We start from the raw sequence: 27267 nt of genomic DNA on the forward strand, positions 1-27267 counted from the left end.
GGCAGGGGCCTCAGGGTGCTTCCAGGATTTCCAGCTCTCTCCGCAGCATCTCCTTACTCAGGACCAGAGGAGCCGATGCAGATTGGGGCGAGCAGGAGGCTTATTTCCGAGGCTGAGAGACAGAGAAGGAGAGAGAGAGCCCTCTGTTTCTACTGCGGAGTCCAGGGGCACATGGTGAGAGCTTGCCCAACGAGAAGCCAAGCAAATTCCATAAGAGCCCCAGGGCAAGCAGCTGAACCAAGAGCCACCTCCGCCTCGACTTCCAACCAGGGAAACTCTGTCGTTCTCCCTCCACAGAGCTCAGCAGGGAGACCATCAATCAATTAAGAAGGGCTCATTCCGAGGATTCCAGGCAATCCTTTTACTACTTAGCAGTCATAATGCACGTAAACCCAGAGCACCAGGTCAAGCTAGAGGCCCTCGTGGATTCCGGAGCTTCCACCAATTTTATTGATGTACAGACTGTACAAGACTTCAACATCCCGACCATAGAATTGCCACGTCCCATAGAAGTGGAGACCATTGACGGCCAGCCCCTCAAAGCAGGGCCAATTAGAAGGTTCACAGAATCTTTGCAACTAACAACGGGAGACCACACTGAGTGGATCCAACTTTATGTTACGGCATCACTTAATGTGCCTATAGTCCTGACTGAAGATCCACAACCCATTGTTGAACTGCACTACGGGAGCAATCTCCTTCCCAGCTAAGGAATGCCAGCACCACAAGATTCAAGCCGCTCTCCTCTCTCCAGCAACCAACAAAGCCACGGAAGCAGGGGGGGGTGCAGTTGCCAGCCAAGTATGCAGATTTCGCAGATGTTTTCAGCGAACAAGAGGCCACAGCACTACCCCCCCATAGGGACTGTGATTGCACCATTGAGTTGATACCAGGAGCCAAAATTCCAGCAAGGAAACAATATCCCATGTCCCCCAAGGAACTAGCCACCTTAAAGGATTACTTGGATTCTAATCTCCAAAAGGGTTTCATCTGACCATCTACTTCCTCAGCGTCTGCTCCTACCTTCTTTGTACCAAAGAAGCCTGACCCGTTGGCACCGGCAAACCAGGAGGCACCCATGAGAGTGGTCCACGATTTCAGTTCCCTCAATAAACTCATGATAAAAGAAAATTATCCTCTCCCGCTAATATCTGATCTGCTGGATCGCTTACAGAAAGCACACATTTTTACTAGGTTGGACCTCAGGAATGCGTACAATCTGATCCGGATGAAAGAGGGGCATGAATATCTGACTGCCTTTGATACCAGGTTTGGTAAATTTGAGTACCTTGTTTTGCCCTTTGGCTTGTCTAATGCAGGAGCCATATTTTCCCGATTTATGAATCAAATTTTCTCTGATTTACTAGATAAGTATCTGGTCATTTATCTAGATGACATATTAATATTCTCTGAGGATGCTACAACTCATGTAACCCATGTACGTAATGTCTTACAAAGATTGAGAGAGAACATGCTGTTCGCCAAGCTAGAGAAGCGTGCCTTCGATTTAACTGAATTACATTTTCTGGGCTATAAAATATCAACAGAAGGCATATCCATGGATCCTTCTAAGGTCCAGGCAATTCTCTCTTGGCAACCCCCCCCCCCAAAATGTGAAAGAGGTAGAAAGATTTCTAGGGTTTTGCAATTTTTACAGGAGATTCATAAATAAATTTAGTGACAGGGCTAAACCCCTCACACAGCTTTTGAAGAAAGGATCAAAATTCATTTGGGGGGAGAGAGAGCAAGCAGCCTTCCAAGAATTTAAGCAACTCTTTGCATCCCAGCCACTTTTAAAGCACCCTGATCCCACAAAGCAATTCATAATGCATTCAGATGCTTCCGATATTGCCATTGGGGCGGTGTTATTGCAATATACAAACAAAACCGAGAATACATTGCTTCCGTGTGCCTTTTTTCATGCATGCTCTCACCAGCAGAGAGAAACTATGATGTTTTTAACAAGGAGTTGCTAGCAATTAAAGCAGCATTTCAAGAGTAGAGGCACTGGCTAGAAGGTGCAACCTTTCCTGTGAAAGTTTGCACTGATCGCAAGAATTTACAGCTTCTACAAAACACCAGATCCCTCACCCCATGCCAAAGCAGATGGAGCCAGTTTTTCTCCCGTTTCAATTTTGTTATTTCTTATTTTCCCGGGGCGCAGAACAGTTTGGCAGATGCCCTGTCTCGATCCATTCAGGCAACCGCTGCTACTCACCAGGAGGTACAGGCTACTATATTACAACCTCACAACTTTCAGCAGTCTATGAGGGGGAACCAGACAGAGATTTTAGCAGCAGGCAGGCAAGCAGAGGACCTATTACAAGAGTCAGAGCTCAGCAGCAACAGGACCCGTATGCCAGGGCCAGGATGGATGACCTCCAGAGGGGCCTGCAAGACACTGCCTCCCCCTTTAATGTGGAGGCAGGAATCCTCTGGCATAGTGGGCGATTATACATTCCCCCCTCATGGAGGGAAGAAGTACTGAGACTTTGCCAAGACCATCAAACGGCAGGCCACAGAGGTGTTTTCAAAACTCTCCATAGAGCTCTGAGAGACTACTGCTGGCCTAAGATGACTGCAGACATAAAGGGTTACGTTGCTTCTTGTCATACCTGTAGACGAGCCAAGCCTCTCCCAGGGAAGCCCACAGGACTCTTGCAACCCCTACCCACCCCCAGTAGGCCTTGGGATACAATCTCCATGGATTTCATCACTGATTTACCCCTGGTCCAGGGGCTGACTTCCATACTAGTGGTGGTGGACCTTTTCACTGAAATGGCGCATTTTATTCCTTGCAAGGGCCTCCCATCTGCACAAGACACAGCGCAGTTGTTCATGGACCATGTTTTTAGGTACAGAGGCATGGTAAATCACTTGGTGAGTGACAGAGGCCCTCAGTTCACTTCCAGGTTCTGGAGGGCGCTTTTCCAGTCATTAGGGGTCCAGATCCACCTATCATCATCGCATCATCCGGCTAGCAACGGGCAAGCTGAGAAAATTAACCAATGGTTACAGCAGTATCTCAGGTGTTATACCACTTATCAGCAAGACAATTGGCCAGCCCTGCTCCCCATGGCAGAATTTACATATAACAACTCCGTGCAATCCTCTACCAAGATGTCTCCTTTCCAAGCACTCTACGGGGTTAACCCTCGGATGTTGCCCACCTCCTCCCAGCAGGGAGCTGTTCCAGCCGCGGCTGATTTTCTTAAAGAGCAACAGGCCGCACAGGAGTTGTTAAAGGAGCAGCTGAACAGGGCATAGAGTGCTTACAAGAGAGCTGCAGATGCTCACAGACAAGAGGGCCAGCGATTGCGGTAGGAGACAAAGTATGGCTCTCTATCAAGTTTTTGACCTCTACCAGGCCCTCCAAGAAGTTGGACTCTAAGTTTGTGGGCCCTTTCACTGTGGTACAGCGGATAAATCCAGTGGCTTATCGCTTACAGCTGCCAGCATCCATGAAAATCCATCCAGTCTTTCACAGAGCCTTGCTAGCCAAGGACCCTCCCCCAAGTGCCTTACAATCGCAACTGCCCCCCCACCTCCAGTAATTGTGGAGGGGGAGGAAGAATACGAAGTCGAGGAAATTCTGGACTCTAGGAGGAGGGGAAGGGTCATCCAATATTTCATACACTGGAAAGGGTACCCTGGGGAAGAGCGCACATGGGAGAATGCCAGAGATGTGCATGCACCAGCGCTGGTTCATCGATTCCATCAGCTTTTCCCTCACAAACCCAAGCCTCGCACTCTACCAGAGATTCCTCACTTGCAACCTCCACCCCCGCCTGAAGCCTTGAGACCAGAAACAGGGGAGGAGGCAGAGCCGCAGCCCTCCACCTCAGGCTTGCATTTCCCAAGGGGGAGGGGGGAAGAATCTTTTAATTATCTAGCTATTTTCCAGCAGCAGCCACCTGGGCCAGAAGCGTTATGAGACCTGGAGAGCAGCACTGATTTGTCCTTGGAGGAGTTTTCCTTTGAAGAATTGCCATTGTTGCCCAGTTCCCATGGGAGCTTGGAGGGGGAGATGGACTCTTATCAGACCTCTGGAAGGGAGGGGGCTGAAATGGAATGTGAATCTGGAGGGGAGGGTGATGTCATGAGTACTGATGGCGAGCAGGAGGGGTCCTCTATCCAGGGGGGAAAACGCATGCGTAGTACTGAGGAATTAAGCAGCCATTCAAAGAGACACAGATCAGACCCGCCTTAACTTTTGGGGTTTATCTGTCTGGGTTTTTCCCACGCTTCTTCAGTTTGTTAGGATTTTCTGTCCTATGTAGCAGTAATAAACACTAGAGACCTATTCCTCGTCTCAGCGTGATTCCTGACTGTTAGGACAATTGGTATGTTAATCACTGTTTCTCTGCTAATGCAGAAATACAGAGGAATTTTCTTACCCTCCTTCCCAATCCCCACATTTGGTTTTCATATCTTTTTCCACCATGTAGAGAAGACAAACAACATGATACTCCTCTCTTTCTTTCTCTATTTCTCTAATAAAAGACTTGACATATTATTCTTTTACTTTTATATCATTGTTATATATATATTATATATTTTAATTTCCATCCCACCTTTATTATTTTTATAAATAACTCAAGGCGGTGAACATACCTAATGCTTCTTATCATAACTTCATGTACATAGAAAATGCAAGCTTGGGTCTGTATCACTAGTGCATTACTAGTATTAGGGCTCCAGTTTAATTACCTTTGGGTTCTATTTATGATTAATAGTTACATTTATTCTTTTTCAACAATTAGTTACTTGGCATTGAAAAAACTGGGGTGAAGTAGAAGGTATTTCACTTACTTTGTACATAGGGTTAGTGATTTTACATAACCTCAACAAGTAAATAACTTCCTCTAAAATGAACATATTCTGACACATGATGTTTCAGAGAACAAAACGGTATTTTAAAATCTGGATACAAGGATATAAAAGGACAAAAAGTTTGGATCATGGTTTATGTCAAAACAATAAAAACTGTATTTTACAACCATGGTTTACCTACACACGGGATTGCTTTTAACTTTCACATTTTAATAGGCCTTTAATTATATTCATTATTTTAAAGCTCTCTTCTGTTCCTCCCATATGCTAATGTGTATTTCTTCCTTTCATTAAAAATATAATGTGTTGCCTGGCCATTTAAAAGTAAATGAAATCCGGAGATGTTGCAATAGCAGCCAAAGTGATTTTGAAAGCCCTGGATGCTAATTAAACAAAATAACATGGCTGGCATAACCATGACAGCCATTTGGTATAGTGGTTAAGGCCCCCCTCCCCCTCCCCCCTGGCTGTTGTCAGCTTTCCCAGGTGGACCACACAGGAAACACGACCAGATGAGCTTATTTTACTTTATTGTAAGGCTACATTAACAGAATCTTGCAAATCTGAAAGTACAAATCCCTCACCATCTCCGTCACAGCCTGAGAAGCTAGGGAGGGTCCCTTTTGAGCCTCTTGCTCTGCCCACTATCCACTGTGGGCTGTGCCCCCCCTTATCTGACCATTCCCTAGGCAGCTTTTCTTTGCCCTGTCTCCCAAGGTCTTTCCCACATACCATTACAGCTAGAAACCTGGGAGGTGAAAAGCCAGCTGGGTGACCTTTGGCCAGTCACTGCAGGAACCCATCCAGGCAGTCGCCAGGAGTCAACACTGACTTGAAGGCTTGAATGAATGAATGACTTAAAGATGTTATGTGTATGTATATGTGTGTGTATACACACACACACACATACTGTATAATGCCAGGGGTTCTAACAGCATTTCACAAGTACACAGCATCCAGCCTATCCCTTCTTACTGCTTAATCTTGTAGTAAATAAAATTCCTTAATAGAAGCAGTCTACTTTGTATCAAAGCTTATTTCATATAATCATAAGTAAATGTTAAAGGAATTAATCAGGAGCACATTTTCCAAACACCTAGATTAGCCATTGACAGCTTGTGGGTTTTAAAGCAAATAATACTAGATAGCTGTAATGTGGCTAGAAGCTACATTATCATTCCAATAAGTGTTATAAATCACCATGATTTAATGCTCTATGCACGCTTAGGAAGAAAGTGGGATATAGTTATTAAAATTAGTGTTACATTAGGGTAAATCTGAATGTAGTAATTCAAAGTCTGTTAAACTTTGACCTCTTTCTTTTCTCATTTTCTTTGATTACTATGGGAATAGTCTAATCAACACATGCCTTCTACATTAATTAAGCCTACATTCCTATATACCCATTTTATCCTGGAAATAATTGTATTGGTTATTTGTTCCCATGGTAGCAATTTGCAGTATGTGCAATCAATTGTTACACTTTTTTTTACACATTTTGTCTTGAACTGCTGTGGATCCATCCATTTTGAAATAAAAAACAGATGACTCTTAATTATTAAGCAGCAGTAGTAGTAGACCTCTTCATACATGTGTAAATGGAAAGCTAGGCTTGATGAGAAGCATTCTTTTCTTTTTCCTGCCATCTGTGAGAGGTGAAACTCCTCGGTCACAGAATTTGATTTCAGCTTTTAAAAAATCCCTTTGGCAGTAATGATACAATCAGGCAACAACCATGTGAAAGCAAATCTAGTAAAAGCAAAAAGAAGCCTGTCTTCCCAAGGTAAATCCACCTTCTCTGTTCTCCGTCACCAAAGACTGCCAACAATTGCAATATTCTGCAATTGAAGGAAATTAGTGGAGGTCTGCTGGTCAGTCCCACCAAGTTGAACCAGGTAGAAGGCCCGCCCCACAAATACTTGTTAGAGAAACAATGGATCCCAAGACCACGGAAGTTGCAGTTTTTTGCAGGAAGTGAACCATAAGCCCCAAGGAAGTGTCAGGTTCTTTGCAGTAAAGGCCAAGCTAAGATCTGCTGTCTCCAAAACTAATAATACCAATTATTTTTATTCTATGCCCTGGTCTTGTAGGAAGCAAGAAGCTGACCAAGTGACTAACAAGTTTGTAACACTTTAATGCAAAACTTAAAGGCCTAAAAACAAGTGTATTATCCCCCTTTCCTTTGGATAAAAAGGGTTGGTGACCAAATTTTAATAAAAAAGCTATATTAATCTGAAACTTGGGAAATACTAAGTTTTCTTTAGAGCAGAATAAGGGTCCTATTAAAGTTTTTATGTATCTGGTGAAAACTTCTCTATCAGACAAATCCAGTTACCATAGTATTCTAGCCAATGAGATGTTGCAAGAAGAGCAGTTTGCCGTGTGGGTACCTTAGAGAGGCTGAGAAGAATAGGCTAAAATAGAGCCCACACCGAGCCTGAAAGGTTAACATAAATCCATTATGAAAACCAATGTTGCAGAGGAAGTGGTAAACAATAATTACACCTTTGAAGAAAAATTAATGAGATACTAACAGGAAAGTGCCGTTATTTCACTACCTCACACAGTTTTGTTTGCTTGTTTTAAGGGATTGTTGGCCCTCCCGAGTATGCCCAGTACTTCTTTTCACTGGCTATTCTAGTGGAAGCATGGAAAGTCTCAGGAGGGCTATGAAGCAGTTGCATCAAACTTCGAAGTGGTTGCATTTGCTTCACATCAGAGGGGCTGCATACATTTAATACAATGCCCATTTAAGAGTTCTGGCCAAATGCATTCCTGGTGACAGGACAATGCATCATAATTAAGCCAACCCTAAACATAGATCACGACTCACCAACCTGCTAGGATGGTTGGACTGCTAATACTGTCCCAGTATTTAGAAATAATTTGTTGGAATCCATCAGAATTTTACTGAAAAGCTAGAAGCTAGTGATCACTTAAGTGATCAAGTAATGAATTGTTGTTTATTCGTTTAGTCGCTTCCGACTCTTTGTGACTTCATGGACCAGCCCATGCCAGAACTTCCTGTCGGTCGTCAACACCCCCAGCTCCCCCAGGGATGAGTCCGTCACCTCTAGAATATCATCCATCCATCTTGCCCTTGGTCGGCCCCTCTTCCTTTTGCCCTCCACTCTCCCTAGTATCAGCATCTTCTCCAGGGTGTCCTGTCTTCTCATTATGTGGCCAAAGTATTTCAGTTTTGCCTTTAATATCATTCCCTCAAGTGAGCAGTCTGGCTTTATTTCCTGGAGGATGGACTGGTTTGATCTTCTTGCAGTCCAAGGCACTCTCAGAATTTTCCTCCAACACCACAGTTCCAAATCATCTATCTTCCTTCTCTCAGCCTTCCTTATGGTCCAGCTCTCGCAGCCATACGTTACTGTGGGGAGCACCATTGCTTTAACTATGTGGACCTTTGTTCTCAGTGTGATGTCTCTGCTCTTAACTATTTTATCGAGACTTGTCATTGCTCTTCTCCCAAGGATTAAGCGTCTTCTGATTTCCTGACTGCAGTCAGCATCTGCAGTAATCTTTGCACCCAGAAATACGAAGTCTTTCACTGCCTTTACGTTTTCTCCCTCTATTTGCCAGTTATCAATCAAGCTGGTTGCCATAATCTTGGTTTTTTTGAGGTTTAGCTGCAAGCCAGCTTTTGCACTTTCTTCTTTCACCTTCATCATAAGGCTTCTCAGTTCCTCTTCGGTTTCAGCCATCAAAGTGGTATCATCTGCATATCTGAGATTGTTAATGTTGTTAATGTTTCTTCCAGCAATTTTAACTCCAGCCTTGGATTCCACAAGCCCAGCACATCGCATGATGCGTTCTGCATACAAGTTGAATAGGTAGGGTGAGAGTATACAGCCCTGCCGTACTCCTTTCCCAATCTTAAACCAGTCCATTGTTCTGTGGTCTGTTCTTACTGTTGCTACTTGGTCGTTATACAGATTCTTCAGGAGGCATACAAGATGACTTGGTATCCCCATACCGCTAAGCACTTGCCACAATTTGTTATGGTCCACACAGTCAAAGGCTTTAGAATAGTCAATAAAACAGAAATAGATGTTTTTCTGAAACTCCCTGGCTTTTTCCATTATCCATTGGATATTGGCAATTTGGTCCCTAGTTCCTCTGCCCTTTCTAAACCCAGCTTGTACATCTGGCAATTCTCGCTCCATGAATTGCTGAAGTCTACCTTGCAGGATCTTGAGCATTACCTTACTGGCAAGTAATGAGTAACCCGTTGTTAAAGAATAATTTCTGAGTGCCTGTTGAAATTCCAGCCAAATGCATGTGCCCCATGTATCAGACTATCATTTTAGAAAAAATGAAAACACTTCTAGTAAATTTGGATGAAAATATTTTGTTTTTTTAAAGAAATACTGAGGCTTTTAAAAAAGAAAATGATCCTACATACGCAAGTGTTCTCTTGACTGAGAGTTTTCCTACTAAGTTGCAAATTTAAAATTGATAAAAGGTAAAGGTAAAGGTTTCCCTTGACGTAAAGTCCAGTCGTGTCCGACTCTAGGGGGCGGTGCTCATCTCCGTTTCAAAGCCTTGGAGCCGGCGTTGTCATAGACACTTCCGGGTCATATGACTCACGGAACGCCGTTACCTTCCCGCCGAAGCGGTACCAATTAATCTACTCACATTTGCATGTTTTCGAACTGCTTGGTGTGCAGAAGCTGGGACGAGCAACGGGAGCTCACCCCGCCGCGCGGTTTCGAACCGCCGACCTTCCGATCGACAGCTCAGCGGTTGATTCCAGAGTGGTGGTGGGGGGAAAAAAAAACACTGAAGTAGAGCCAGGCCTGGGACTGAGGGGATGCCACAAGTGTATTTCACATTTTGGGAAAGATAATGTTGTTATCTCAGGTTACCTGCTTATAAATACCTGTCAAATATGAGAAATGAACATTTAAGTAAATATTAGATTGGGGACAGTACAAAAGGGGAGCTGATGCTGCAGCTACTTAAGCTCAATTCCTTCTTATTTGTATGCGACTCAGACAGATCTGTTAAGCAAGTATCTTACAAGCCTTGGTGTGGAAATGTGTAAGTTAATTAAGTTAATTGTGTGAATTGCTGTGCCATGCTAAACTATCAGTAACCTTTTGATTTTTGCCTGTTTTAACCTGTAATGGAATTGTTCTTTAGTTAAAGGAAATACATTTTTTGCCTCAAAGAATGATTTAAAGACAAATAGTGTGAGTTTGAGACCCCAGGAGAGTAATTTCAAGGGCAGTTTGATGATATACTTCAAAAACTCTTAAGTGTGTCCAGTAAACTGTTAAGCTCATGGCTTAATAAAAACAGAGATATACAAAAGGATTTTTGAATATAGAATAGTCATTTGGGAACTTTTCCCTTTCATAGTTGACACAGGGATGGTTCAGGGGTTCTTCGCTTGCATAGGAATCTGTAATCTTTGGATAACAGAAAAGAGTCTTATACAGTAAATAGAATTTGTGCAGATTTTCTTGCATTGTGAGATCCTAAACCACAAGTAATTGTGGCCTTATTTTCAGGCAAATAAATGTCTAACTATAATTTATGGGAATAATACTAATTCGTAACTAGTAATTTGAAGGTGAAGATCTGTTTATTTGAGAGAATATATATGGTACAGCCTGTTGTTTTAGCAAATTGGTGCTTGATATGCTACGGTTCTTTTATTTTTCAACAGGATATGTGAAATCCAGGCAGTTGACTGTACTACAATTTCATCTTTTACTGTGCGGGAATGTGAGGGATCCAGCAGAATGGGTTCAAGGCCACGGCGTTACCTCTTCACAGGGCATGTTAATGGCAGTATTCAGATGTGGGACCTAACTACGGCAATGGATATGGTTAATAAAAGTGAAGAAAAAGGTAGTTGTCTTGATTATAATCAAGTTTTCAATAGAACTTGAATTGACCCCACTTTTCCATCACTTAATTTTTATTCCCTTTTTGGAGCGGGGGATGGTGACTTTCTCCCATATTTTCATTATTTTGTTTTCACCTGTTATACAATATTCTTAAACTGTAAATATATAAATTTAAGGTATTATCATATTCCAAAGTGTTTTTGGATGGTTAGATGGGTTATTGTGCTACCAAGACAGTGTAAATAGATTCTTTAGTGTATGTTAGGTGCAGATGCTAAGCAAATTTGTTACAGTTTCTTGGTGTACATATGGATATTTGCTTCTGTCTCCAAGATGTGGGTGGTCCTACTGAAGAAGAGTTGCTTAAGCTTCTGGATCAGTGTGATCTAAGCACATCTCGCTGTGCGACCCCCAATATCAGTCCAGCTACTTCGGTAGTCCAGCAAAGCCGACTGCGTGAATCAGGCTCTAGGTAAGCTTTTCAAATTATGTTTGCATATATGTGGATGGCAAGATTTAAGCTAGACGTTCCTTTGTGTAAGACTGCATTTTTATCATGCTGTTTACTTAAAAGTTAATACTATTTTGCAAACTCTGCGGAATAGGTATCATATAAAAAGTTATATTTCATTTTTCCATGAAAGATTAGTTGTTTCCAGTGTGTGTCTGTGTTAGTTGCGTAATATACTTATCCATCTACTAGTGATATCAAGCAATAACTAGTCGTTTATGATTTTGCAAGAAAATAAAAAATAATCCAAATTTCCAGCTAGTAAACTTTGTTCAATTTGACTGTGCAGTTTGTTAATCTAATTACTTAAAAAGTTTCAAATGTTTTCAGCCTCCAGTTACAGCACAGGGAAACAATCCATGAAACCGCTACATATGGCTCCATACGGCCATATAGAGAGAGCCCCTTACTAGCCAGAGCCCGGCGGACAGAGAGTTTTCACAGCTACAGAGAAATTCAGCCTTTTAATTTAAGTAAAACTATGGTAGACAAAGCTGTTCCTCCAAATGGCAACTGGAGTCCTGTACAGACAGAAGGGAAAAGAATTGGTGAAAACATAACTGACAAAAAAGCTTCAGCCTTAGCACTTGAGATAAGAATGGGTAGAGTGCCAGATGGAGGAACTGAACTTCAGAAAGTGTCTGAAAGCATATCAGAATTGAAAAAAAGAGGAAATGATGAAGAAAATGAAACCAAAGCAGACAGTAAAAGGAAGAGTGGATTTGAAGGAAGTGGTTTCCTTGGAAGAAAGAAAGGACCGCATCTTGTGGTGTCTTCACCAAATATTGTGGAAGGAAGTTCTGAAGTACTTGGTACAGCTTCCCCATCTCCTACAAAGACCACAGTTTCTCCACGGCATAAGAAAAGCGACTCATCTTGCCAGGATTATACCTTGTGAAAATACTGAAGGACATCTATATCCCAGATATATATCGAAGGTTTATCACTAAACTGGATGAAATGTTTACATTTATGCATCAAAATTTGTATCTTTCTAATTGAAGATGTGTTTGAAGTAGAATCAGGCAGGATAAGGAAACACATTCTAGACAAATCAGCCTTCCAATCCTGGTGTTTTTCTAGATGAGTTGGACCTGAACTTCCATAAATTAATTGAGTAGGCTGGCTGGGGAATTATGGGAGTTAAATCTAATCCTCTGGAGAGGCACCAGATGGAGAAAGCTGCTAAAGAACTTGGCTCCACAGCACAAGCAATGGAAGCATTTTTGAAGTACTCAAAATTGGTGTTAACTTTGTATAACTGTATATGTGAGGTCCAGTTCTGGTACAGACGTTGATTTCAAGCTTTGTTTAATACAGGCTGGCATGCACTACCATTTTTGTTGTAGAGTATCTGTTTCCTACTCTTTGCTACACACATGCTAAGTATTTAAAGTTTATGATCTATCTATAGAGCAATTCATGCTTTCAGCATGGCTCCAAGTTGGGAATAATAATGGAAAGAGTTAGGGTGCTTTATTTTATGTTTGCCTTTTCTGTTGTGCCACCACAGTTTTTATTAGTATTAATAAACTTTGTACACCATCTCATGCTTCAATGTGTTAACTTAACCAAATTGCAATTCTAAATGTCTTGTTACTTACAGATATTATAAAACATTATTTTGCAGATATTTGTCTGATTATTAAAGTATAAAGAATGTAATCAATCTGTACATTCCTTTTAATTATAATAGCACCAATGGATTAATTTCAGAAAGATTGACCACACCTTCCTATCAAGTCATTAGTAGTTGCTCTAATAAGCTCACACAGAAAGATAAAGAGTGGTTTCTTGCATTTTTTGAAGCTCTAAGGATCAGATGTTTGCAAGTGGAGCCTGCTATTATGAGCCATTTCACAAATTACCTCTACAAAATTTCTGTATAGTCTGGTCTACAAGCAATTAGCAAGAGAGAAAAAAACCCCAAGCATTCTGCCATCTTCCACAGGAAAGGACAACTTGAGTCATTTTCTTCACAATAAATAGTAATCTTTAGAGTAATTAACTACAATATTAATTTCAGGTTATCTATATTTATAGAGAAGTTTATAGAGAACTTAGTACATTTCAGTTATTATAGCATTGTATAGAATTAAGCGATCTGTTTAGGTCTGCACAGGTGAAAAAAAGCTAGAACTTATAGATATAAATAAAAACCAGGTTTCTACTGAGTCTTGCACAAAGACATTAGGGATCTTTTCTTGCACACTTTTAGCAATCATAAGCATATTCTTTTAAAGTAGATAATTCTCCTTTCCTGCAATATGAAAAAGAGGGCAGGAACTGTAAAATGATGGCCTAAGGCCGGTTTTATACTCAAATCTTCAATATTCTCTGTTGAATGCTTAGCCATAGATTTTGTATGAATGTAACACCACCAACGTAGAATATACCAAAGAATAAGCCTGCCTTGTTACAAGATACAAATGTGATAATGGATACATTGCAAATGTTACTCAGTTACATTTGAGTCCCCTCTCCCCCCCGCCAACCCCCCCCCCAAAATGTATTAGCATGGTCACTTGTAGAATGCTTGTTTTTTGTCACCTTCCATAGAAGTGTGGTGTGTGCATATTAGTGAGAGTTGCAGCTCCATCTCCTTCCAGATGGCTTCAAAATGAAGAATAAAAACCCATCAATTTAATATGAATTATCCAATGAATACTAAGGATTTAAAAATTTTCACAGATTTTAAATTCTACTCTGTATGATTGCTGTGGTTTTTCTTAAAATGAACATTTGTCATTTGAATTGTATATGTTCTGGCATACTGTTTTCTTGCTTGCTTGTTTACATTTGGCTCATATCAAAACAGGTTTCATAAATAATTTTGAAAATAGTTAAATAGTTGTTTGTTTGACGGCTGAAAGGGACATCAGGACTGATTCACCTTCTTTAGTCAAAGGTAAGTGGCTTTATGACCCAGATGGTTTATGGTTACATTTTCCTGAAGGTGCAAGTTATTTTCTTATGCAACAGAAAAAGTAAAGCTACATTGCACTAATCTTTATTTACAGCCATGTGCTAACAGCATTCAAACTATCTATTGTAAGAACAAATAATACTACAGATCAAGATAAAAGAGACACAATGAAACAAATAAATTAAAATCATCTTTTAATTTGAGACGATATCCTGCAGCTTGACAATATATTACATTTCGGATTGTGAAAGATCAGTTTTGATATGAATGGTTTAAAACAAAAATTATCGATGCACAAAAATTCTGTTTTAATAGCCTGATAGGTATGTCTTATGCTCCACAAGTTTGTCACTGGTGGCCTTAGAACAGAAGGATCTAGTTACAGTCGTGAGTACGTGTAGAAACCTTATTCCTCACAACTCGGGGTTTTATAGTTTGGAGTGCTGTTAATTCAAATTTGTCACCCTTTTTTCTACTAGGATACCAAAGCTTCAGAGTGGCTTTGTCTTCAGAAGCACATATTTGCCACCACAGTGAAGTCTGCTGCTGAACTTCCCAGGCTTGAAATGTTAATATCTTTGCCACAGAAGCAGAACTACATATGTGCTATGGCCATAGTAGTTAATGTGGGACTAATGGGTACCCTACTGCTTGTAGAAATGGTGTGATTTTTATTACAATATGATAGCATTTCTCACTGGATCATGTAAGTATCTGAATAGCAGAACAACGGTGAGTATCTGCTACAGCCAACGGACAAACCTATTCAGTTAAGCTATCCACTGACGCAAAGTTTGTGTATTTTGAGGCCTGTTAATATAGCATTCTTCTCACAGAGTAGTTCTAGTAGAAGATGTAGGCTGCAATTCTGTACATAAATATCTGGGAACAAGGCCCACTAAGACTTAACTGCTGAAGACAGATAAATATGACCTTAAACAGTATTGTCATAAATACGTATGTAGATCAGTTCCATTGCATTGTTTTCCCACAAAAGTGTATTTTAATATTTAAGCATGAAAAAATCAGTACAGCTATGCATTTACATTTTGGTTACTTTCCCCCCTATCTATAACAAATTATGTGAAAGATTTCAGTATATGGCTGAAGAAACTAATTGAATCATAGAATCATAATCAAGTATAGATGGGATAATTATGCATTTCTTCCATGTACCTTATTTTAATGGAGTTCTAAGACCCTTTAACAAGATTTTTGGTGATCTGAACTAAAGGTCAGCTAAAGATTTTCAGTGACTAATTTTTGAGAAGAGCTCAATATTGTTCCCTAACTTCTTGCCTATGTTAAATTTGTGTGTATGACTTTACTTTTTAACCATTTTATCCAGTCAGTTCCTGCAATGAGCTGAATAAAGGTTTGTGTACCACTATTTATTTGCCAAAAATGCATTTTAAAAACTTTTTAACACATATATCTCATATAAATGAATTTGCTATAGACAATCATTACTAGGAAAAAAGCTGCCAAATTTTAGTAAAAAGAAAATAGCTTTCACGTACCTACAGTGCAAGACATAATTCATAAATACTAGAAAAGTTTCAGTAGAGACATTACTTCATAATGACTAGAAAGAGCAAAATATTCAAGGCCTGAATTAATGCCTTCCATATTATCTTGCCTATGCTGTGGCAACAGTACTAAATAACCTACAAGTGAGTATCTGTAAATGTTGTATGTTCTTTGGTGACAGTACTGAAGCTTTCGATAGTGCTCACAAGATCTTCATCATCCACACACTAAAAAAAAAATGATTTCAAGAAGGTAAGCGGAAGAGTTACAATATAAAGACTATAAGATCTCATACAGGCTATTTTTAACATCAACTGCTAAAAGGTTTTATCGTTGGATAATCTTACAGTTTAGTTAAGTAAAAGACCATCCTGACCCACTGAAATTCGCTGAATATTTGCATCCCCTCTAAATACCCAAAATTTCAAAAATATTCAAAGAATGAATGTACCCATGAACTCCCAACAGCATTAGTTTAAGAACAATAAAATCAAGGATGGTAATTGAATTTGCCTTTCCCAAATTTGTACTCTCCTTGTGGCCCCCACTTGGGACTTTAAATTTCAACACATCCCTGGCTGAGAAAACCACCCTAGAGGACAGGGGATAATATTTAACACAAGCAAGGTTCTGGGCAAGGCCCCAAAGCCTTATATGTTTTGCAGATAGAGACAGTTAAAATTAAATGCACTTAGTATACATGCTACCTAATTTATATATAGTATTAGGATAACATTGCTTCATTCTCAGGAACATGTTTATTTATTTATTTAAAAGATTTATATAGGCGCCCATCTTTGAGGACAACTGGAACATGCATTGCCAAGTGTGTGCATCCTGCATATTTTATGCCTAGGAGAAGGGGCATTTTCACAGAAGAGATTGATTCTCTAAGTGATATTATGGGCTGCAACTTGCACTGTTTCTGGTCACTGATCGTGCTTGCCTGCCTTAAGGTAGTGAAGTTCAGAAGATCTGGAAAGCACTGGGCTACTTACTCTTAGTTCAAGAGCATTCATACAATTGATATTAATACCCACAAAGGCCCTTTGGTTTTGTCTCACCATTTGGTTGCTCAATATGATTGACATCTGTTACAAAGATTGTGTAATTACGGCGTGTCAGTAGATGAAGCTAATCCGTTGTCCCAATAAATGGACTTACCAAACTACTGTCATGGCCACGAACAATGGCATCTTCTATTGAGGATTTTTTCTCAGATACTTCAGTGAGTTGACTGACACTTCGATGTAGGGAACCTTGGGAAAAGCTATCCTCTATCTGGCTTTGGCTTGGTACCTGAAGGACAGAAATGTTTCTACTGCTGTGTGTACTCGGAGGGGATGCTGGTCCTGGAATTTTTGTATCTGCCAGACCCTAGGAATAGAAGCAAACATTTGTTTTTTCAGCTTTTATGAAGCAAGGTATCCCCAAACTGCACCTTCTACTAAGAACTCTTCCTTAGGATAGACCATCCTTAACTGACAACAGGGTATAAATAGGCCATCTTCTAGCAGAGTTTACAAATACAATTAATGTTCATTCATTCTCCCTTCAGCTATTGTTCCCCAAGGGAATGACAGTCTTCTGCAATGCGGTTTCACAAGTTTGTTTTCAGCATGCAAGACATGCATATCACCAGCACAATTGCCAATCTAGTCTAAGGAGCCCCTCTTGGTCTGCAATGCTGGCAAGTTTAACAGGGCTATCCGTTCACAGCTTACCAGTGCAGGTATCATTCTTGTTATTAACAGCTTGGTCTCTGTTTTCATAATTTGGACACACAGCAGTTTTACTGACCTGCCCAATCGAACACATGCAGATAGAGCAAGCATACAAAACTGGTAGAGAAGCTATGACAATTTATCACACAAACCCATAACGAAACCACTTTTGCTCAGAGAACAATGTATGAGACAGTCTCTAAGTTAGTTTTTTGAGTTGCAGACATCCCATTACCATACCAGAGTCCCTCTGGTGGGAGGAGATGGGTGGTGACAAATTTGATGAATGAATGAATGAATGAATAATAACTCATCAGTGCAGGAAATCGGGGAAAATTAGGTTTGTTAGTTGGCAGGAGTTGCATATACTGTATCTATTATGTCAGTTACATGCCTGAATGGGAGAGAGATGCTGCAGAATATTCTAAAGTCAAAATCCTAGTTTCAAGTACCCCCGGCAGACAAGAGTTGAGGGATACTTTGTATAGAGTTTGAATTAATAAGCTTTAATTAATAAATGTTGGCTGCAATTGCTAAACCTTCCTTATTCCAATTGCAGCATATGCTGTGGTTGAGAAGGCCCTCAATTTCATGGATTGTATGTATGTATGTATGTATTGCTTGCTTGCTTGCTTGCTTGCTTGCTTGCTCGTTCGCTCGCTCGCTCAAATTTAGCCACCGCCCATCTCCCCCAAAAGAGGGACTCTGGGCAGTTTACAATAAAATCCAGCACAAAATACAAACATTAAAATCACATAAAACAGTTATAATAAAATACAGTAAATAAATAAAATCCAAGAAAGGTATAAAATCCAGGCTGGTGGGAGGGACACTAGGGTGCAAGCCACCCCCAAGAATGGTTATTCCCTTTCCCACCCCAGGCGAGATGGCAGAACCAGGTCTTCAGGGCCTTCTGGAAGGTCTGGAGTGAGGGGGCCTGCCTCACCTCCGGGGGCAAGATATTCCAGAGACCGGGGGCCACTACAGAGAAGGCCTGTTTCCTGGAGCCCGCCAGATGAAATTCTCTTATGGACGGGGTCCGCAACATGCCCTTTCTGGATGATCGGGTGGGGCGGGCCGATGTAATGGGGATGAGACGGTCCCTCAGGTAACCTGGCCCCATGCCATGTAGGGCTTTAAAGGTAATAACCAACACCTTGAATTGGACCCAGAAGCAAACTGGCACCCAGTGCAACTCGTGCAGCAACGGTGTTATATGTGCCGACCTAGGGGCGCCAAAAATAGCCCGCGCGGCTGCATTCTGGACCAGCTGAAGCTTCCGGATACTCTTCAAGGGTAGCCCCATGTAGAGTGCATTGCAGTAGTCTATTATCAATTAAAAAGACCCTCAACTAAACAAGGGTAAGAGTGCTGTTAGAGATTTTAATATAACTTCCAATTGCTGGATGTTATTTTAGATTGAATATATCAAAATTCTGATCAAGAATTAGATGTTCATAGCTTTGCTGATGGCTTTATGCTGGTTTAGATGGGAGCACATTTTGTTTAGTGAAGTGCGCCCTGCTGTGTTGCTTGGCAGTTGCAGTGACAAGGGTTGTAATATTGTGATTGCATCCACAGGAACCAAAGCATCTTTATAATGCCACCAAGGTAGCTTGGTTAGGTGTGAACTGGGATGAAACATTGATTGTTCTGGCCAAACCCAAGTGCATCAATTCCTGTGTCTTCAGGCGGGTGCCCTCCAGATATGGACTTCTGACTCTTGTAACTGTTGGCTCACGTTAAGTCCAACATACTTGAATGGCACCAGGCTGGGGAAGGCTGCACTATTGACACTATCAACATATCAGTATCAACTTCTACAACTTACTTTTTATTCTTTAATACAACTTGGTACTGTTCTGTTTCTCTATTTCTTTCTTTGTGGGGAGGGGTGAAGTTTCTACATACTTAATTTGTGTAAACCTTTCGATATAAGCAGATGCTATGCTTTTTTATTTTTGCAAAGCATTTACCCCCCCCCCCCCATGCTTTTAGATATATGCTTTTTACATGCAATTTGTCCTACTTTACTTTTTCTTAAATTAGAAAATTGCATCTCAAGGTTTGGAGAAGACGAGTTGGATTTTGGCTTTCTTACTGGGTTGGGAACTGAATTAGGTCTGTTTGTATTACAACATGACCCAAACTCATTCCTTACCCATTTCTTGTCATTTGACCTTTATAATCATGAGACGGCAGGAGGTGATCTGGATAAATAAGGTTGTGAGTTAAACTGCCAGCAAATTGTATCCTGTCCGCATCCGCTCTGATATACAGCTACTAAGTTGACGTTGCCTGGCTGCCTAATGTCGCTTGGCTTGTATTTGAGAGTCACATTCCTATGAAGGCTGGCGCATCAGCTTAATTTTCAGTGGTCAAAAGCCAAGCAGTCTTGCTTGCATTGCTCATTTACTACTGAACATAAAAGCAAAGGTTCTCCATTTGCTCAGCTGCCCCGTCCCCCGCCTCCCCAGCCAAAATTATACTCAAAATCAAATCAACCAAGTCTCAGGTCCTAAATGCCACCCAGCAACAAATAAAGCCGCACACAAAGAGCTTTCATGCCAACAATTCAGGACAGCAAATGTTTGCAAACTTGTTCCATCCAATACAGTTCACTACCTCCAAGTGCATTGTGTAGCTTTTGAGAGTGACGCTACCAGAGGACTCGGATGTATCGGCAACCCTCTCAAACTAAGATTAAAAAGGGAAGAAAAGTGTTAGTTTTTTTAATCATTCAGGTGCTAAAACAATTTTCCCCTTGTGGGTTAGGCATCAATAAATGCTTATATTGAGTAATCCATAAGGTCAGTGAGAAGGAGGGTCATAAAATTCCAATATCTTCACATAATTCTGATTCTGATCTGCAGTGGCTTATTGCCCCATTATACAGAGTCTCCCCCCCAAAAAAAAGAAATGAAGGAAAGCTGTTAGCAGTAAAGGCTTATGGTGACTGAAAGCCAATTTGTTGTTTTCACAGACAAATTTCCCTAGCATTTGTATGGGACTGCAGTGGTCAAGTGTTCCAAATTCAACACAGTAATTGAGTTAGATGTAAAAGCGGCACTGACAATTATCAGCACTGTATGCTGTGTGACCTTGAAAAGGATAATAAAACAGAGCTACTCCTTCAATCTAATGGGGGGGGTGGTAGAGAGAGAGAGAGACTGACTGACTGACTTCCTGGCAGTTAGAAAAGTACCTTTCTCAAATGTTTATGCAGACATATGCATTGCAAAGGCTTACCTTATCTGAGCTCGGTGATACTTGTGAAGATGAGATAACAGGGACTTGTAAAGGCATAGCAATAGGAGGCTGGTGTTGCAGATTATCAGGGAAAAGGGCATTTTTGAAACATCATAGGTACAGGAAATGAAGGGGGGGAGTGAAGACAGGTAGAGAAAGTGTGAAGTTAGAAGGCAGAACAAGAACAAGAACAGCACTTCAGATCTTCCAAAGTATAAGGCAAAACAACCACCACCATCACAGCAGAAAGGCGGGGGGCGGGGGGATGAGAAAGTGAAGCACTTTTTACATATAAAAGCTTCCCAGTTGTTGATTGCCTTAGAGCAGAAAGTAGATGGTGCATTATGCTGAAAGAATATAGTGAATGTTGACAAGTAGGTTGGCTCAGATGCGCATCCACAAACGTGTGTGTCTGTGGAAATACTGGAGTGGGTAAGTTTTGGGAAAAAAATGTAGCTGGGAGTCCCAGAGGACAGATGCAATAGAAGCAGGCACCTTGCACAAACACAGTCCAAGAGAGTCTCTTCTAATATGGCCAACATGTACTACTTGCAAAGACATAGCATCTCTACACCCAGTTTAAAATCGAGGTTGTACGCCCACGCTGCCATTATTGTCAAATAGTATTTTGATGCTGGCCTTTTTAAAATTGGAGGAAGATAGCATAAAGCCTAGGATTAAAACCATAGGTGTTTGAGACAACCGTCTGATTCTATCCCTCCCCTGTAATATACCCCTGAAATAGTTAAACATCAGGGCTGCAGAAGTTTCTGCTTCTTGCTTGTTTGAAGATGTTTGTTAGAGCAGGGGTCCCCAACCTCTGGGCCATGGACAGGTACCGGTCTGTGGCCTGTTAGGAACCGGGCCGCACAGCAGGAGGTGAGCGGGAGGTGAGGAAGCGAATTTACAGCCTGAGTATTTACAGCTGCTTCCCATCGCTCGCATTACCGCCTGAGTTCCACCTCCTGTCAGCGAAAGCAAGCCCATTGGCTGCTATCTCCAAACGGCGTGAAGAAAAAAGAATAAAAGGTCGGGGAAAAGAGGTAGTGCTTGAATCATCTGGAAACCAACCCCCCCTCCCCCAGTCCATGGAAAAATTGTCTTCCACAAAACCGGTCCCTGGTGCCAAAAAGGTTGGGAACCGCTGTTAGAGCATTGCCAGCCCAGCACAAATAGATGAAAAAACTGTGTTCAGCTGACTATAGTTTTAGGATTCCCATAATCAATAATTATGCATGGGGATCTGAAATTCTAAATTACAAATAACCCGCTCTCATTATTATTATCCCCCAAAGGCCCATTGTTTTATCACCATCACCATCATCATCATCATCATCCAAAGCAGCATCCAATTTCTTAAGGGCTGTCTATATTGTATTTTTAATGGTGGTTGTACTTTTAATTCAGTTTTAATTGTTTTGTTAGTAGCCTTGAGGGCTTTTTATGCAGAAGAGAGATAAAAGTATTCAAATTAATAAACAAAGCATCCAAGTTACTTCCTAAACTGTATATTAATTTTCCCATCTCTTGAAGAGTTCTTCAGACCCACACTTTGAGAAGTGAGCCAGGGTTGTACCAATAACTCTTTTCCTGTGACAGCCAATACACACATGTATCACCTGTTGTGCAAGTCAGAAGATACATTTTATGCATGAGGATCTACAAGCCCTTCCACAGGAGAGGGCACCTTGATTATCTCAACCTTCTTGTTTATATGGACTCTCTTGCCTAAAACCCTGATTTTACTGAATTCTCAAGTTTGCTATCATCCTTGATAGGAGGTATAGAAAACCTGAGCTGTGGTAGGAAAAACAGGGTCTGGCTTATGAACGCCTCTTTTCATTGGACATCTTATAGTTCTGTATGAAGATGCTCATGAAGATGTATCACTTGTGACTTTTCATATACTTTACCTTTCAAAACAAACTCTACAGCCTCTGGTGCTGCTGATATCTTATTTATATGTGATAAATCATAGAGTTAATGAACGAAACTTGTTTTCAAAGCTCAATTTTCTTTTTGAAACCCCAGTAAAATTGGCCAAAGAAGTCCTAAACCAGCCTTTAAGATCACATCCGAGTCAGCAAGGAAATATTACTGAAAAGAGTAGGTCTAGGCTGCTTAGGACTTTTCTTGGAATGCCAGTATTTCCCCTTAAGACACCCATTTGGGTCCCAAACTCAGAAATGCTTGAGGAGTAGCCTTAACTCACTACTGACAGGGCCCTAGGTGTCTAAATAAAAATGGTCAAGTTGCTAAACTCCTTAAAATGCTGTGAAAATGAAAAATATACCTGCACACTGCATTTCCTCACCTCATGTTTTAAGGGAAACACATAATTGAATTGTGCCTGCTGGTGCATTATGGCAAGAGAGAGGGCAACAGAGACAGGCTATTTTTGGCAGCACAATGCTTTAAGCATGTGTTTAACCTGCTCAGCTTCTGGAATAAAGGAACGCAAGGAGGTTTAACTTGGACAGCTTTTTTCTTTCTTTGGTAAATAAAGCACATTTTCTCTGCTTTGCTGTGGAAGTGATATGTGGGAAACGACTCCACAATCATAATGGGCTCTAAGAGCCACTGCTATACTAAGAGGCGTAATTTGCCCTTGGCTGTTGTCTTTCAAAGGGTATTTTCAATGTCTTTCAAATATTGTCTTGATTTATATGGTGCTTGTTTTATATGGTGTCTATAGGTATCTCCATGTGGCCCTACAATTCCCCACCACCACCACCTCCAGTACAGGGCACCTCTTCACAGGAAGTCCTTTTACAAAACATATGCAGAGCACCATACCATCTGTGTTTCTCCTTGTGAATAGACATTCATTGGTGACATTCTCTTTTGAACTGCGACTAAAGGAGGCCTTTCCCGTGCATACAGCTGCTTGTTTATTTTCCTCTGTAGAATTAGAGACAGGAAAATTGCTAGGAGGATCAAGGCAAGGATCGCCATTAGCACCACAAACCACAGCTCTGTGTAGAACATTGCTTGCTTTGTGTTGCCTTTGTTATCTTCTCCTGGAGTTGTCAAGACAGGACCTATGAAATCCAGAAACATAATTGGTGGCAGACAGGGGATGGACAGGGGGGAGGTGGGGGTGGGGGTGGGGGTGGTGTTATTTCAGAAAGAAAATGTATGATTCAGTTGTTCTCTGTCAGTTCTGTAACATGTTGGTGATACTTCATCACACCCTGCCCATTTTCAAGGTGCTGCAGTGTTTGAATATGTGTGTGGCCAGGGATGTAAGGTACCTTTCACCCTGGAGACTGTTTTAAGTGTCAGCATTGCTGCTTTCAGTGAGAATCAGCTCTATACTGGGAAGAAGAGGTAGGCTGTGTGTTGAAACTAAGGCAGATGCATCAAACTAATCTTCAGCAGCTGAAATTGGGTGGTAAGTTTATGCTTTAGGTCTAGGCATGTTGCAAAAAAACTTTCCTGCGCTTGTGCCAAAGAAATCAGAGTGACAATGCCCATCACAATTCTTGTGATGGTATTAAAAAAAAATAAAACAGGGATGTCTGGGAATGTATAAATGGGGTAAGATTTACAAAGGATTTCATTGTTGCTGGGTTTTTTCCCCAGCAAATAGTATGTATTTGCAAACATATCTGGATAAATGTCAGACAATTTGATCATGCAAGCCTAAAGCAATATATTGTGAATTTTTGAAGGAATATATCTATCAGTGAAATAATAGCATGGAAGCATGCCAAGGCAGTAAACCAGCTAAGCCACTCACTCACCAAATGAATGAATAAATGAATGCTAATCTGTCTTTTCCCTTTTCACTAATTGTCTCCTCTATTGTTTTCAGCTTAAGGTAATGTCTTGGCTGCATGCAGACTTCATTTTTGCAGACAAGACAGCAACAATGTTAACAAATAAACATTTTGGTATTATAAATAAGAGCTACCCAGAAGCTTGAACAGGGTTGTATGAAGAAGAGTTTAGCACCCTTTCACTCTATCTGTCATGGCCAAAACAAGCTACTTCTCCAAAGTTTGCTATTTGCATCCAAATGGAGGTTTCCCTTCAAATGCAAATAGCCGTTTTAGATTGGTTCTTTCTGTCACACTGAGGCACAGAATTAAGCTTCCTCTCCCTGCCCATCCATCCCTTGATCTTGAGACTTCTGGGCAGCTGTTATCTCCACAAAAAATAATGTACACATTTATTTGTACTGATCCAATTAACATCATATTGAGTTTGATTCATGTACAGCAAGTATTCAGGACATCAGTACAATTAAGACTAGAAAGAACTAGTTAGTATTTGGGGATACACGTGAGATATTTGTGGAAAATAGTTCTTGATTCATCTTTTTATGATCCTATGCCTGATAAAAAGAAAGAACTGTATTATAAAAGAACCCAAGCATAGACATGTTTTACATATCTTACAGTGCATAGATGCAATTAAGAGAATGAAATATTTCTCTTTCTATAGACAAAGTGCTTCACAGTTATAGCAAATAATTATAACACCACTTCCAGACACAGTGATGAGCAATTTTTTTAAGTAGTTACCAAATCCAGTAGCAGCGTTGTATTTGATTACTGGTGTTACAGCACTCCCTTCATCAGTGATGCAAGTCACCTGAAATAAATAAGCTGAAATGAAGAATTAAAAATATGAGCATTATATGCACCTCTCATATTATCATTTCATTTGCATGTCTATATAGAAGCAATTCTCTCCTTTCTGTCTCAGGAGACATAAGGTGCATTGATATTCTCCCTCCAGGCTTGGAAAGCTTGCAAATGATAGTGCTACCCTTTCTGGGTTGCAAAAATCCAGATAGCCACAAGGTGGAAGCAAAGAGTTTTCTCTGTATCTTGGCTGTCACTGAGTGTTCACCTGGGTTTTTGTAGCCCAGAACTGGAAGCAAGCTGGAAGTGATCCTAAAACCTGTAGCCCTCAAGTATGCCACCAAGTGCCATAAATGACCTATCAAAGATAAATAAAATGTATTTATCTTTGATAGGTCATTTAAATGGATCCCCACATGTAATGGGAGGGAGTAACAACCAGCAATGAATATTGCTTCTTCTAATTGCTATCCCCATGCTACAGCTAGCAAAACCTGAGAACTGTTGAAGCTCCTTGAACATTTTTTTCCTAATTTAATCACTACTTTAAAAATGGATACATGCATGGGAGGGGATCCTCAGAATCTGTTCCTAGCTGTTCTTTTATTTATAGTATTTTTAGCAGATTGCCTGATTTTTCTTTCATCCAGTTTTCTTTCTTACAAAGTGCACAAACACATATCCAAGAATATTAAAAATAATGGCTAGTACATGTTTGGCAAAGGCTAAGTTTGATAAGCACAGATGAAAGAAAATTCCACTTCTGCTGCAGATATCATAGTGCTGACCAAGAGGAGTTTACATGAGCTCTATGACAATCCCCTCCTTTGCCACCAATAGGGAAATGAGCTGTACGCTTGACTTTCTGATGGACAGCCAACCAAGTCTGTCAGGTTATTCCAACAAAAAATCTTTACTTAGAACACCAGCCCAGCTGGATTGCGTAAAAAAGCACAGTATTTCTATAGATCTGATTTGCCATTGTGCTTCATAAGCTTGTAAGCTATTTAAACAGACATGTTATTCACCTGTGAAAGAGATACTGTATACATCCAGGTAATCAACAACTGGAATGGATCACAGGACATTATTCCCCCCCCCCACTTTTTTTTTTTTTTTAACAAAAAGACAATTCTGTAGTAATCCTGGATTATCTAGCTCCATTTCTGTCTGGACTCCAATCAAGTTCTGAGACAGAATTGGCTGTTGCTACTTTGATGGATGATCTTTATCAGGAGAGAAACAGACACAGTATAATCTTGCTACACTTAATGAATTTCTCAACAGCTTTTCAAGCCACTGATCATCATCATCATCTTAGTTATCATGTTAGCTCCATGGATTGGAGGAGGTTCTGGACTTTATTTTGTAGTGATCCTGCTCCTATTTGTGGAAGAGATGATATTGGGAGATTGTAGTCCTATCTTAACTCATAGACTATTTAACATAGGCATATGGATTGACTTCAATTAGAAAGTTGATTTTGATTGTCTAATCAAACTTAGAAAATCAAAGTTTGATACTTCAATTTGAAATGTCAAATTTGTTCAAGTCAATTCAATTTTCTATTGAAAGCACCAGATCTGATCTAACATTTGTTTTAGAGACTTTACCGAATTGGCTTCAAATCAAATCTCTGAATCAAAGCTTCTGTTTAATCCACATTAAACCATTTGTGTGACCATTAGGAGATTTGGAATGAAGTGTCATCCAGGTTTATTCCTCTATGATATCAGAACCAGGAGAGGCTATATGTAAGCCAAACCAGTGGAGAATGGATGATGAATTAATTGGAAATGAATCAAGATAAGATAGCAGCAGTGTAACAGCGTGGCTCCTAAGTCCAGAAACTAGGAGAGCTGCCTGCACATTCCCTGAATAGACCTGGGAGTGTTCCTGGATCTACCTTCTCTTAAGGCCCAAGCAACCTCTGCAGCCAAGAGCATCTCTTAACAACTGTGGCTGCTATGTCAGCTGGGCTCTTTCATACACCTATCCCTAGACAGAGATAGTTTGATTCTTGCACTGGCAACTT

The 27267-nt window shown here is 40.6% G+C and overlaps 2 protein-coding genes across 2 annotated transcripts in view; one reads left to right on the forward strand and one right to left on the reverse strand.

The window, feature by feature from the left end:
* KCTD3 (potassium channel tetramerization domain containing 3) overlaps positions 1–12756 on the forward strand; it is a 65800-nt gene extending 53044 nt beyond the window's left edge. The window contains exons 16-18 of the mRNA XM_063303499.1: positions 10517–10701; positions 11034–11172; positions 11542–12756. Coding sequence (XP_063159569.1) covers positions 10517–10701; positions 11034–11172; positions 11542–12109 — 892 coding nt within the window. The 3' untranslated portion in view covers positions 12110–12756. The remainder of the gene's footprint in view (positions 1–10516; positions 10702–11033; positions 11173–11541) is intronic.
* Positions 12757–15768: 3012 nt separating this feature from the next.
* Positions 15769–27267, reverse strand: part of USH2A (usherin) — a 513845-nt gene continuing 502346 nt past the window's right edge. Inside the window, exons 68-71 of the mRNA XM_063288775.1 lie at positions 25170–25253; positions 23437–23681; positions 16832–17044; positions 15769–15894 (exon numbers count right to left, since the gene is read on the reverse strand). Of these exons, the coding sequence (XP_063144845.1) occupies positions 15805–15894; positions 16832–17044; positions 23437–23681; positions 25170–25253 (632 nt within the window). The 3' untranslated portion in view covers positions 15769–15804. The remainder of the gene's footprint in view (positions 15895–16831; positions 17045–23436; positions 23682–25169; positions 25254–27267) is intronic.

The sequence above is a fragment of the Candoia aspera genome, chromosome 1 (genome assembly GCF_035149785.1).
Source record: "Candoia aspera isolate rCanAsp1 chromosome 1, rCanAsp1.hap2, whole genome shotgun sequence".
NCBI lineage: Eukaryota > Metazoa > Chordata > Lepidosauria > Squamata > Boidae > Candoia > Candoia aspera.